This window comes from Sceloporus undulatus, chromosome 2 (genome assembly GCF_019175285.1).
Source record: "Sceloporus undulatus isolate JIND9_A2432 ecotype Alabama chromosome 2, SceUnd_v1.1, whole genome shotgun sequence".
NCBI lineage: Eukaryota > Metazoa > Chordata > Lepidosauria > Squamata > Phrynosomatidae > Sceloporus > Sceloporus undulatus.
In genome coordinates this window covers 104885299-104898208 of record NC_056523.1, presented here as the reverse complement: position 1 = coordinate 104898208, position 12910 = coordinate 104885299, and the positions used below count along the sequence as shown (strand labels likewise).

General features: G+C 40.7%; 1 protein-coding gene across 3 annotated transcripts; it reads left to right on the top strand.

Moving 5' to 3' along the window:
- The first annotated feature begins 763 nt into the window (after positions 1–763).
- YIPF5 (Yip1 domain family member 5) lies at positions 764–12691 on the top strand. Of its 3 annotated transcripts, none has more exons than XM_042454395.1 (6): positions 764–853; positions 4813–4929; positions 6918–7090; positions 7421–7566; positions 10494–10675; positions 11331–12691. In XM_042454395.1, exons 2-6 carry the CDS (start codon positions 4823–4825, stop codon positions 11491–11493), a joined length of 771 nt encoding a protein of 256 aa, XP_042310329.1. In that variant the 5' UTR covers positions 764–853; positions 4813–4822; the 3' UTR covers positions 11494–12691. The 3 variants fall into 3 exon arrangements, with proteins under 3 accessions (XP_042310329.1, XP_042310328.1, XP_042310330.1); XM_042454394.1 differs by having other exon boundaries at positions 777–915; XM_042454396.1 differs by lacking the exon at positions 764–853 and having other exon boundaries at positions 4820–4958.
- Positions 12692–12910: the final 219 nt, after the last annotated feature.

Sequence of the window (12910 nt, the reverse complement as noted above, 5' to 3'; positions counted from 1 at the left end):
CTGGCACTGAGCCCTTAGGGAAGTTAAAGCAGTCTCAAACTTGGATTATTTCTGCAGTATGTTTTGCACCTTAGTCTTCTGTGTCAGAGAGCTCTGGTTCTATAGCAAACCACAACCCCCAGGGCTCCCTAGCACTAAGCCAGGGCAATCTAAAGCGGTCTTGAACTGGGATTAGTTCTGCAGTGTAAAGTGGTGTCAAACAATCCAGTTTGACACCACTTTAACTGCCATGACTCAGTGCTATGGAATCCTGGGGACTGTAGTTTGTTGTGCATCAGAGCTCTCTGACAGAAAAGGTGCAAAACACAAATGCAGAAATAATCCACGTCTGAGACTGCTTTAACTTCCCTAAGGGTTCAGTGCCAGGGAGCCCTGGGGACCGCAGTTTGTTCTGGCCCCAGAGCTCTCCGACAGAGAAGGCTAAATAATCTCACAAAACTACAGTTCCCAGAATTCCCTGACAGAGAAGGCTCGATGCTTCATAATACAGTACTACAAATCCCAATATCCGATAGCACTGGCCCATGGCAGTTAAAGAGGGGTGCAGCTGCACTATCCCCCGCAGCCTCGGCGCTTGTATCTGGCACATTCTGGGAAGAGGGGAGAAAAACGCCTACTTCCCCGACCCTCCTCCTAACTCAGCTCAGGGAACTAGACAGTTCTGCGCATGCTCAGACTCCAGAAGGGAGAGAGCCTCCATTTGCAAGGCACCGGGTCCCCACTGCGCATGCTCGGCCTCCGCGTTGGACCATAGAGGCGAAGGGGCCTTGGGAAGCGGTCTGCACTGCGCATGCTCGGCGCCTATAACCCGGAAGGGATTCTCCTGGGGGCGTCTGACACGTAGCGTCTCAAGGCAAGAGGAGGAGCGGGGAAAGTAGGGCTGGGGGCGACGGCGGAGGGAAGCGGGCCCTGAAGGTGAGCCTGGGAGGCCGGTTGTCGTGTGCCTTGGGGTGGCTTCCCACTTAGGGCGACCCTCAGGCAAGGGGCTGCTTGGCAAGATTCCTCTCGTCGTCATGCCCTTCCCTTGAGGCTGAGAGAGTGTCACCCAGTGGGTTGCTGTAGCCGACCGGGGAGCCCTAGTCCTGCGCTGAGACCACTAGGCCACGCTGCCTCCGCCCACGAGAGGGTGGCCCATAGGCCGGCCCTGAAAAGCCTTCAGGAGGGGAGGATGCTGGGGAAAGGCTGGAATCATAGGCCTGCCTTCGCCTGCCCATTGTTCCCGCTTGTAAACAAAAAAGGCTTTGGTGGAGTACTCCTTACGCTCTCACAGTGCGGCTATTCCACATTTACTGCCCCCTGTTGCATTCTGGGATTTGTAGTTCAGTGAGGCCCAAGAGCTCCCTGGCTGAGATTCCACCTCAGCATTAGGAGGAACTTCCTGACAGTAAGGGACAGTGGAACACACTCCTTCCTCGGAGAGTGGTGGAGTCTCCCTCCTTGGAGGTCTTTAAGCAGAGGCTGGATGGCCAGCTGTCAATGGAGGTGCTTTGATGGAGAGTTCCTGCATGGCAGAAGGGGGCTGGACTGGCGGATGGCCCTGTGGTCTCTTCCAACTCTACGATTCTATGGGAATTCTAAACTGCAAATCACAGAATGCAACAAAAAGCAGGCAGAGCACTTAAAGTGGAATGGCAGCACTATAAGAGTATAGTGCAGCAATCTACTATGTAGCTGATAATCCGCTCTGTAGAAATGAGTAAAATAGCTATATGACACAGAAAAGCAATGGGTCATCCATGCAAATCCCCACTTGAAAATGTATTGTTCAATTGCTGCTGCTGTTGTTGTTGTTTTTGTGTGCCTTCAAGTTTTTTTCCAACCTAAGGCAAAACTATTTGTAGCATTAAGCTTGTGTAGACTTGCCACATTACCGCAGTACGCTCTTGTAGTGCTGCTCTTCCACTTCTACTGCTCTGGCTGCCTCCTGTTGCATTTTGGGGTTTGTAGTTCAGTGAGGGATGTGATGGATCTGATGATTGGAAGATCAGAAGGTCAGCAGTTTGAATGCTGCATGACGGGGTGAGCACCTGCCAACCTAGCAGTTCAAAAGCATGCAAATGCAAGGAGATAGATAGGTACCACTTCTCAGCGGGAAGGTAACATCATTCGGTGTGGTCATGCTGGCCACATGATCACCGTAGTCGTTGGACAACGCTGGCTCTTCGGCTTAGAAACAGAAATGAGCACCACCCTCTACAGTCAGTTACAAATAGACATTCATGTCAAGGGACTGCTTTTACCTTGAGAACAGTGAGGCCTAAGAGCTCTCTGGCTGAGAATTCTAAACGCCCCTCCCTCAACTGCAAATCCCAGAATGCAGCTGGAGGCAGCCAGAGCAGCTAAAGCGGAAGAGCAGGGCTATAAGAGTTTTCTTACTTGCGTTCAGCTCACAGTACACAGGCAGAACTGACCTTTTCAAGAGACTGAGGATGGATTTACATACACTGTGGAAATAATGAAGTTTTGACAGCTCTTTAATTGCCTATGTAATCCAGAGATTTGTAGTTTCATGGTTCCTGCACGGCAGGCGGTTGAACTTGGTAGCCCTTGGGATCTCTTCTAACTTATGATTGTACAATAATCCGAGACCCTCAGCTTTGGCCGGAAGGCTGAAGACCTTGTAAAACCGCCACTTCCATGCTTTCATAGGATGGAGCTACAGCACTTAAAGTGGTGTCAAACTGCAGTGTTTCTACAGTGTTGATCCACTCATCAGCTGCTTCTGCTGCTACCAGCCAAAGGGAAAGACTTCAAGGACCCTCATTAAGTATCTGCTGAAGTAATTCCCCTTCACTGGCAGCAGTTCAAGGCATTCTGGGTGCATTTCACTTCATGGAACAGTTGAGGTATCAGCTACAAAAGTGTGTAGAATAAGAAGCAGGCATGTAACTATGAACAAATTCTGTGAAGATAACTCTGTAATAGAAGCCATGAAATTACTTGAAGGCACACAGCAACAACAGTGCAATGATGATATAGCCTTACAACATATTTGCCATCTTGCTTTTTAAAGCATCAGCTCTTTAGAACTAAAACAGAGTTTTGTAGCTATCCCAGTTACAAATATTAAAATGTTTTTGAAAGATAATTCTCTGCATCTGCTACTCTTTAGTAAAACCATGATTTACTTTTTAAGATAATTCACAGTAAAGATCTGTAAATGTTTCTTGAGAAATAAATCCTAGTGAGTTTAATAGGACTGACTTCTAGCTGAATAAAGGAAGGTTCTTGAATTCAGGAGCATCAGGGGCTAGAGATGGCGAAAACAGGACTAGGAAGGTCTGTCCCTGTGAAATAGAAGCAAGAGCCCTTTCAACGGGGAACAGCTATACCTCATTTCTTAACTAAAGATGGGGAAAATCTTTCTCACAATCAGCTCACTTTGTAAGTGTTGAGTCAACAGAGAAAAGTTCAATAAAGTGGGGTGAGGTGGAATCAATTAGCTAGTTGTGTTGGAATGTAATACATCCCATGATATCTCAACATGTTCTTTGCAATTATGTTGATGCTTTCCTAATACATTATTTGTTTGCAGGCATCTGGTTTCTTCCCTCTTGTTGACTGCCGAACTGAAAGAGAGTGGATAAAACTGAACCATGTAGTGTCCTCTGGGTCACATAGATAGATATGGCTATCTTATTTACTTAATGCAAATATTGCAGCATTGAGCGTTGTTATTGCTATGTGCCTTCAGATTGTTTTTGTCTTATAGTGGTCCTATTACAGGCTTTTCATGGCAAGATTTGTTCAGAGAGGTTTGCCATTGTCTTCCTCTGGGGCTGAGAGTATGTGATTTGCTCAAGGTCACCTAGTGGGTTTCTGTGGCTGAGTGGGGATTTATACCCTTCTCCTAAGAGTCCCTAGTCCAATGCTCAAACTACTACACCATGCTGATTCTAGCACTGAGCCTACCTAAGCATAGTAATTTAGACTAACAAAAATTCTCTGTGATGTCTCATTCATATTCCATGGGTTTTGAGAAACAGCTGCAGCTTAGTTTTGGCATATGTGCAGTACATGCAGACAATACAATCTGCCCTCCTTATCCATGGACTTGCCACCCACGGATTTAAGCATCTGCAGATGGCAAGCCTCTGGAAGGAGGAGGATGAAGGAAAAAGAGATCAAATGGAAGGGGGTAAGAGGAGAAGGAGAAAGGAGGGGGTGGAGGGGAAAAGATGAATAGGAGGAAGGAAAAGGAGGAGGAAGAGCAGTGGCAGCAGTGACAGGAGAGGGTAAGAGGAGGAGGAGGAAGGAAGAGCTGCAGCAGCGGCAGCAGGAGGGGAGAAGAGGAGGAGGAGGCAGGGAAGAGGAGGAAGAAAAGGTAGTCTCCTGCTGCGGTGAGGGTGGCTTGGGAGGAGAAGTACCATTGTCCCCAGTGGTTTTGCAGCCGCATGACTGCACCACCCTTAAGTACTATGAGACTTGATCATCTGCAGATTTTGGTATCTGGGGGGGGGGGGATCCAGGATCTTTTTATCTTTACCATAAATGTGCTCAACTAGCAGTGCTGTGGGAGATCTCAGTTTGACACATGAGAACAACCCACTACCAGTTGAAGTAGACTATGGGGCTACGTACTCTTATTCTCTCATTCAGTATAAGCCTAATTTTTTTTTATCTATGTTGAAATACATAATGTGCTTTCCTACATAAGAGCATTCTTCTTTGTTTGATTAGTTATATGAGCATATGACTGAGTATTATGCTTGAAGGGGCTGAAGGGCTGCCTCCTAGAGATAAAATAGTTGTGTCAAAAATATATCACAATGCTTAGAAATATAATTGAATGTTTATTTGTTAACCTAACAGATAGGTTGCAATGTCTGGGTTTGACAACTTCAATACAGATTTCTATCAGACAAGTTACAGCATCGATGACCAGACACAACCATATGGAGGAGACCATGGAGGAGGGACGTACAACAAGTAACTTGAGTTTCTATTACTTTTATAATGTAATTGGCTTTAAAAAGTTGGCTTTTTTTTTTAAAAAAAAAAGAACAGGCCAGTTTTATAGACAAGTGATTGGAGATTTTTAAAAGGATATTTATAAACATTAAATTAAACTACATTACATTAGACTCTAACCTGAAGCAGACAGACATGAAGGAGCAGTCAGAGGCCACTCTGGCCGCGATGGAGTTGGGACCGCCATGATGGACATGGTCAGGACCGCCAAAGTGGGCCTCTGCCGCAGACCCAAGTGGACTGCTAGCAGGAGCCCTGGTGGCACAGTGGTTAAATGCCTGTACTGCAGCCACTCACTCACAAACCATAAGGTTGCGAGTTCAGTCCCAGCCAGGGGGCTCAAGCTCGACTCAGGCTTGCATCCTTCTGGGATGGCTAAAATGAGTACCCAGCTTGTTGGGGGCAATTAGCTTACACTTTGTAAACCACTTAGGGAGTGCTTAAGTGCACTGATAAGCAGTACAGAAATGTAATTGCTATTGCTAATGCGTTCCTGAAAGGGCCGGCTTCCAGCTGTTTTGAAGACATGTGTCATGTAAATGCTACACTCCCAAAGTACCTGAAAGCTGCCTTATTTGGCCCGTGTGTTTCAGACCAACGTTGTAATTTTCTTTTAGTGTATGTTGAATGACAGTGTTTTGAATTGCCCATAAGTAGGAAGTTAGTAGTAAGCAGAAGTAATTACATATATAGTTTACTATAGTGTATTCTCAAGACACTATGGGGATGCAATGGCTTAGTGGTTAAGACGCCAGTTTCAGGCCCAAGTGCTGCATGATGGGCTGAGCTCCTGTCACTAGTCCCAGCTTCTGCCAACCTAGCAGTTCAAAAGCAAGTAGATAAATAGGTACCACTTTGGCATTTGGTGCAGTCATGCTGGCTGCATGACCACCAGAGCAGTCCTTGGATAATGCTGGCTCTTTGGCTTAGGAACAGAGATGAGCACTGCCCCCTACAGTCAGTTATGACTAGACATTCATGTCAAGGGGCTACCTTTACCTTTTACCTTTATTCTCAAGACACACTTGCCAAAAAGTGTAGGTATGGTTACTGTTTAAAACTCAGTGCAGAGATCTTAAACTGCATTGAAGCAGTCATAAATATCTTTTTAAATACATTGCTTAAAACGTGTTTAGAAGTCAATACTGGATAGATTGATCTTTGTTCTTGAGAATAGATTTTTTTCTTGTGTCTATTCAATAAAAATTGTATAAGAAAGTTTGCTTATAAATTGGGGGAGGGGGTTACTATTGTGGCAGTTTCATTTCCCTGAAGGCCAGTTATACATCATAATTGATACCTGGTCATTGTATATGTCATAAGTGTTGAAAGACATGATAATAGCTGTTTATATGAGACAGGATAGGAGAGCAAAGTAACTTGGGCTATGTTCTTTTTAAGCATTTGAATACATGATAGCATGTATTAACCATCTGGCATCTAAGCCTTGACAACAGCATAGGTAATGAAATGTTTGGATTCTACCGTAAGTTAATCTGAAAGTGATACTTTTTTTTAAAAAAGTGAGAAATCATTACATGTTTTGACTTTGGAAAATATTGTGTTTTCACAAAAGATGAAAGCACAGTTTTTATACGGCTGATATTATAATACGTTTTGTGATGCATTCCCAGCATTGCATTTCAAATAAACAGTAGCAATGCTCTTTCTGCTTCTGTTTCCTTATTTGTAAGAATATATTCCTGTAGCTTTTTTGTAGGGGATAGTTGGTGTGGTAAGAATCCCATGAATATTGCTTTGTGTTTACATATAGTGAGCATACTCACTATGTATAATACCGTAGCACACAAGTGTAATCCTTCTATGTCTGAGATTAGTTACAGAGTCTTGGAAGTGCTGTGGAAATGAATATGTTTGAGGAACAATGTACTGTAAGCAAAGGTACTGTAATCTCCTGTCAAATAACAAATCTTTGCTTTCTGCAGACAATATGCCGGCTATGACTATTCTCAGCAAGGTGGCTATGTTCCTCCAGAGATGATGCCCCAACAACAACCTTACACTGGTCAGATTTTTCAACCAACACCAGCCTATACTCCATCCTCACCACAGTCTTTCTATGGAAGCAATTTTGAAGATGAACCTCCTTTACTGGAAGGTAAATGTGTGTTGTGTCTTATTTTAAATATTGTTCTTTGAGTTTATTCATTTCTCTTTCTGTAGTTTTTTTGTAATCTAGTTTTATTCAATTTAGCAATCTAACTTTATTCAAAACATGCTTAAAAGAACTGAAATGGAAAGGAAAAATAAGCATAGTAGTATGGATAGAGTGCAACTTTGGAAAAATTAAAACCTGTCTAGAAATTGCAACCAGTCATATCATTAGATTTCTGTTTATATTGGTCAACTAACTGACCTTGCACAGCCACTTGTGCGACAGTATTTATGAGCTGACAACTAAATGAAATGTTCTTCATTGTATCTGCAGAACTAGGCATCAATTTTGATCACATTTGGCAGAAGACCCTGACAGTACTCCACCCACTAAAAGCAGCAGATGGCAGTATAATGAATGAAACAGACCTGGCAGGGCCCATGGTCTTTTGCTTAGCCTTTGGTGCCACCCTATTACTGGTAAGGAATCAGTGGCTCATGTGTGTTCTTGTCATTTTTTAAAAAATCATTAAGACAAAAATGTAAATTAAGAATTTTCTAAGATCTGGTTCTTAGTACATAAATGAGACTACTAAACATGCAACACATTGCAAAACTGTATTTTTTGTGCATATACGTTAATAGTTTTGTCTGTTAGGCTAAAATCCTATACATGGCTCTCTAAAAGTAAGCCACTGAATATAGCAGGATTTATTTCTATAGGGGAAAGTGTTCCATTTTAGTTTAAGCACGGTAGTCAATGCTGATTATATTCTTATATGTCAAAGGGAATCACTTAATATTGAGCCACATTTGGAGTTTGTTCCTGAGCAAAAATCACTGACACAGCAACCTACAAATACAGCTCTTATTGTCAAAAAGTAATAGACTAAAAATATTTATAGAAGCAATGTTTTTAAAAATGTTAGGACCCCACTGTTGAATTCTAGAAGTAGTTACTAGTGCTGTGCCCAGGAACAAATGTGCTTCAGGACCTGCCGGCTTGGCTTGGATCGGTTTGGCTTGAAGCTAGTTCAGCATAGTGCCTTGGATTAACATAATACTTTAGCTCAGATCCAAGGTAAATCCTTACATTAGTTAATTCTGACTCCTCAATGTATCCTCAATCCTCACTTGGTAAAACCATCCAAATGCACATACTTTTGTAGTGATTTACTTTTGGTAGAATTCAATTCAATTAAGTTTACCAGCATAATTTCATCCACTTAGGTGAAACCTAAGAAATGAAACGTAAAGTTTAGGCAAATACACATGGGAATTGTTTGTTTTTAGGCTAGGTGCTACTAAAGGTAGAGGTGATTTTAAAGAAAAATACCTGTGGCTGTACCAGAAAGGAGGACAGTATCGCAAAACTCAACAGTTTTTAAAATAAGGTCACATAGGTAGTGTGTTTTAGTTATCAAACAGTTTAGTTTAGGTGTTGTTGTTGTTAGAGTGTATGTTATGTTATATGAATTTTTTTTTATTTTTGGTGTTTGTACATATGTGGAAAAGTAATAAAAGAATAATAATTTTAAAAAATGACAAAGATTCAAACACTTTTTGTTTGACAGAAAGGTCCTGGAACTTTAGGGTGAGGTTCTTTTCCTCTTAGTAATACTTGATACACCCTAAAACAATGTACTGTATTTCACAATCACACACGGTACAAAAAGAACACAGCAGATTCCCTATAAAACTCCATGTTGGGAGAGAAAGAAGGCTGGGCATTTCCCTCCCCTTCCACTGCCTTCATTGCTCTGCTTCTATCTACTTGGTGGACCCAGCTGAACTACCATGATTATTATGCTATGTGGTGGAGCAGATGGAGGAAGTTCCTTGCTGTGATGTTCCTTGGTCTGCTGGGCATTTTTCAGCTAGATGTGGCAGGATCTGACCAGAGTGCCGTATGAGCATGTATTTTGCCTTCTAATAATTCTTACTTCTGAGGGAGGTTACTGTGGAGCAAACAGCTATGAGATTTTTAGATTACCATTCTCATTTATTTATATTTGTCACATCATTCTTGGAGCCACAAAGATCTTTGGCACTAGTGCTCCTCTGAGGCACAATTATAAAAGACCAAGGAACAGCTTCTGATGTTATCTCTCCCAAAAGGATTATGATTTGAAGAATGAAAAGCTCTGGTAAAGTAATCCCTTGGTTGGAAGCTAGATGCATCAGTCACAAAACAGCATCTCCTCCTTGTTTCTGTCTTACATAGAGATTTTGGAGAAGATAAAGGTGGAATACAGACTGCCCCTTTGGGGTGGCCTGCACCCGCCCCTTCCCCCGATGGATCGGGGCTTCATGCCCCAAGGACACTCCAACAGCGGCGGGGAAAGAGAGAAAGGGGCCATTTGGCCCCTTTCTCTGTATCGCTGGCGTGGCTGTTTAAAGGCCGCGCCAGCGATACGCGCAGCAGAAAGTGCTCCAAAATGGAGCTCCTTCTGACACCGCTGAAAGGGCGCCACAAGCGCCCTTCAGCAGCGCCAGGATGTCAAGTCGACGCTGCGCCGTTTGGCTGCAGCGCGGCCGTGATGTTGTAATGGCGGCGCCTATGTAGACAGGGTGCCGCCATTACAATGCCGCGCTTACGTGCTAGGGTTGTGGGGTGTCTGGAAAGGATGCCCCGAGGCAACTCTAGCACATATCCAGGCCGGTGCTTTGCACCGGCCTGGATACCGCCAAAATTAGATTAAATTGGGTCAGGAAAGTTGCCTTCAAATTTGCTTCTGAAACTTCAGGTACAGTCTGTTTTGGTTCTGAAGTCACTTCATATTCAGAAATTATCCAAATATGACCAAAATAGATCCTTCTCTTGCTTTTCTCTGTTAATTGCACAGTTCTTTGCATGCAGACTATTAAGGCTTTAGTCCCTTTTGGAATCAAGAATTTATGTTAATTAACAGTTTTCAAACTGATTTAGGCATAGAGTTCATAGTTTAAAATATTAAAGGAGAAACTGACGAAATAAGAAAATATACTAAAAAACTAAAGATTTCAAACAATAGCAACCAAAAACACAGGGCATAGAATTAATTAACTGAAATGAAATGAAGCACTTTGTTTGCTTTTGGAGATGGAATTGAACTTGGAAGCGATTTCCGTAATTTTTGGGTTGCTATACAAAAGACCCTATTTCTATTCAAAAGCTGCTGTAAAAGTAGTATAGACTAATATAATATAATATAATATATATAATAATAGCAAAGTAAAAAGAATAAACTGAATTGTTCTAGTTTCAGATGTTACTAAAATAAGTTTTTTTTTTCCATTTTGATTTTACTTTGTGTTCCTAGTTTGTCATCCTTTCTCCTGACCGTTGAGGAAAGTGTGATGATAAAATCTAGTATACAATACTCCTTATAATAATGCTGTCAACTTTTATTTCTGTTTTCTTTTAGGCTGGCAAAATTCAGTTTGGTTATGTATATGGTATTAGTGCAATTGGATGCTTAGGAATGTTCTGCCTCCTCAACTTAATGAGTATGACGGGTGTTTCATTTGGCTGTGTTGCCAGTGTACTTGGTTACTGCCTCCTTCCTATGATCATACTTTCCAGCTTTGCAATTGTGTTATCTCTACAGTAAGTATGAATATCTCTTTTTAAAAAGTGTTGTACTGCTTATATACATTTATTTAGTATTTGTATTTATACTATAGTTGTATTTATTTGTATATTTGCCTATCATTAACATTTCAGAGAATGTAGGTATGAAATAGATTTTCTGTTTCGCACTTCCTAAATATCTGATTTTACAGATTTTATTTTTAAAACTTTACATTCTGTGCACTTTTTCTTTTAATATGTAGGATGCTGATATCTTCCTTGTGTTTCATGGGTTTAAATTGTTGATTTAGCTTTGATAATATATCATTTGAAATTATTGTATAGGCTACATTATTTTAAAAACTGAATTAATCTTTAAATTATATTAAAGAAAATGTTCAAATTGGCCAGGCACCCAGCTTGATTCATTAAAGGCTATGTATGTTCAATTATCCAACATTTACAGTATTCAACATGAGACTTCATATAGGAACCATTTCCCTTGGGCTGGGCAAGATAAATACTGTATGCCTAGACATATTGCTAGCTACGTTACTGCTTCCCCATGGTGTGCAAGCCATAATAACCAGTAAATTTATTAATACCATAGAAGAATATACAAGACTCTTTTGATGGGTACACAGTTATGTGAAGCTGCTATTCAGAGTTCTTAAATCATTTTGTCTTTCAGGGGTATGATGGGCGTTATTCTTGCTGCTGCAATTATTGGATGGTGTAGCTTTTCGGCATCGAAAATCTTTATTTCAGCTTTAGCAATGGAAGGACAACAACTTCTAGTAGCATATCCATGTGCTCTATTATATGGAGTCTTTGCTCTCATTTCTGTGTTTTGAGCAGACTGTCTTTATTATTGGACTTAAATGGGCCAAACTAAAAGCCTTCACTTGGAACTGTTAAACGGGGACCAGAGGGCAGCTGGGTAGCTATCATGCAAGGTTAATGCTTGAATTGTCATCTGGAGCAACAAAATGGTGTCTTGTGTTTGTTTTTTATTGGACTCTTGAATACGGTTTTGAATCCACCTGTAATGTCTATAGTTTTAATACAGGTTCATGATTATACATGTTTAAAATGTAAATTTTCCCCAGTCCTATAGCCCCTGACAAAATATTATTTTGAAAACTTTTGTAGTCCAGAAGTTTTTATAGGTAAGTGGAAATGAAACCATGAACTCTACAATTACTTTTTCCATGCTTGCATGCAACTATGATCCTAAATATAAGATGCATTCCTCCTTTTTCTACCAGTTTAGCAAATCAGAAAAACTTGTCTCAATAAAACCTATCTGAAAACAAAGCAAATTGGATCTTACACATAATTTGGATAGTTTACAGCTCCTACTTAGATGCTGTTTACACTAAATAGTGCAAAAGGCTTCCCAGGCTCACATTTACAGTGTTCAAATACATCATTTTGTATGTATTTTGTAAATAGTTCTATCATCTTGTACAAATGTGTGAAGGTGCTTGTTTTGATGACAAAATATGAGTCTTTAACAATAGTCCTCCAAAAAAAGAAGAACTTGATTCAGACAACAGCTTTTACAAATGTTGTTGGTATTGCAGGATACTATAAAATATAGAAATTAAGCTGTCCCAGACTGTGTTTTTGAAAATGTTTCATTTGATTCTTAGCAACATATCTTCTCTGCAGTATCATCAAACCTTGAATAGCCAGACTGACTATTCAAATAAAGAACTGTTCCCATTGAGCAAATACTCCATTTAAATTATGGACTACAAAAATTCAATGCCATTTGAAGGAATTTAATCCAGAATCCACAAAACAGCAATACCTTTATTGGCCAACTAAAATTTTCTAAATATATCATGCAATCTTTCAAAGTTTTACTAACTGACTTCTTCATTTTCATCAGGCAGGGATGTTAAAATTGTGTAGGAGAAGAAATGTGATAATGTTAGTCATAGGCCTATATTTATTCATATTTGAAGGAGTTTATAATTGCAATGTCATTTCTAGAATTACTTGTTTTCCTGATAAAGACAAAAAATACGTTCTACTTGAAAAGCTTGCATGTCTCTAAGAACCTCATCTTTTACCCATGTACTAAGAAACAAAAAGAATTAAGTGATTAAGTTTTCTTTGTCTTATGAGGGACTTTTTTGAGTTTTTACAGAGGAGTATAGATGTACCAGTATAACTTAACCAAATGTCTTAGCCTGAAAGTACATAATTAAATACTTGTCTTTCGTCCCCCACCCCCCATTCCACTGCACAATTCTCCATACA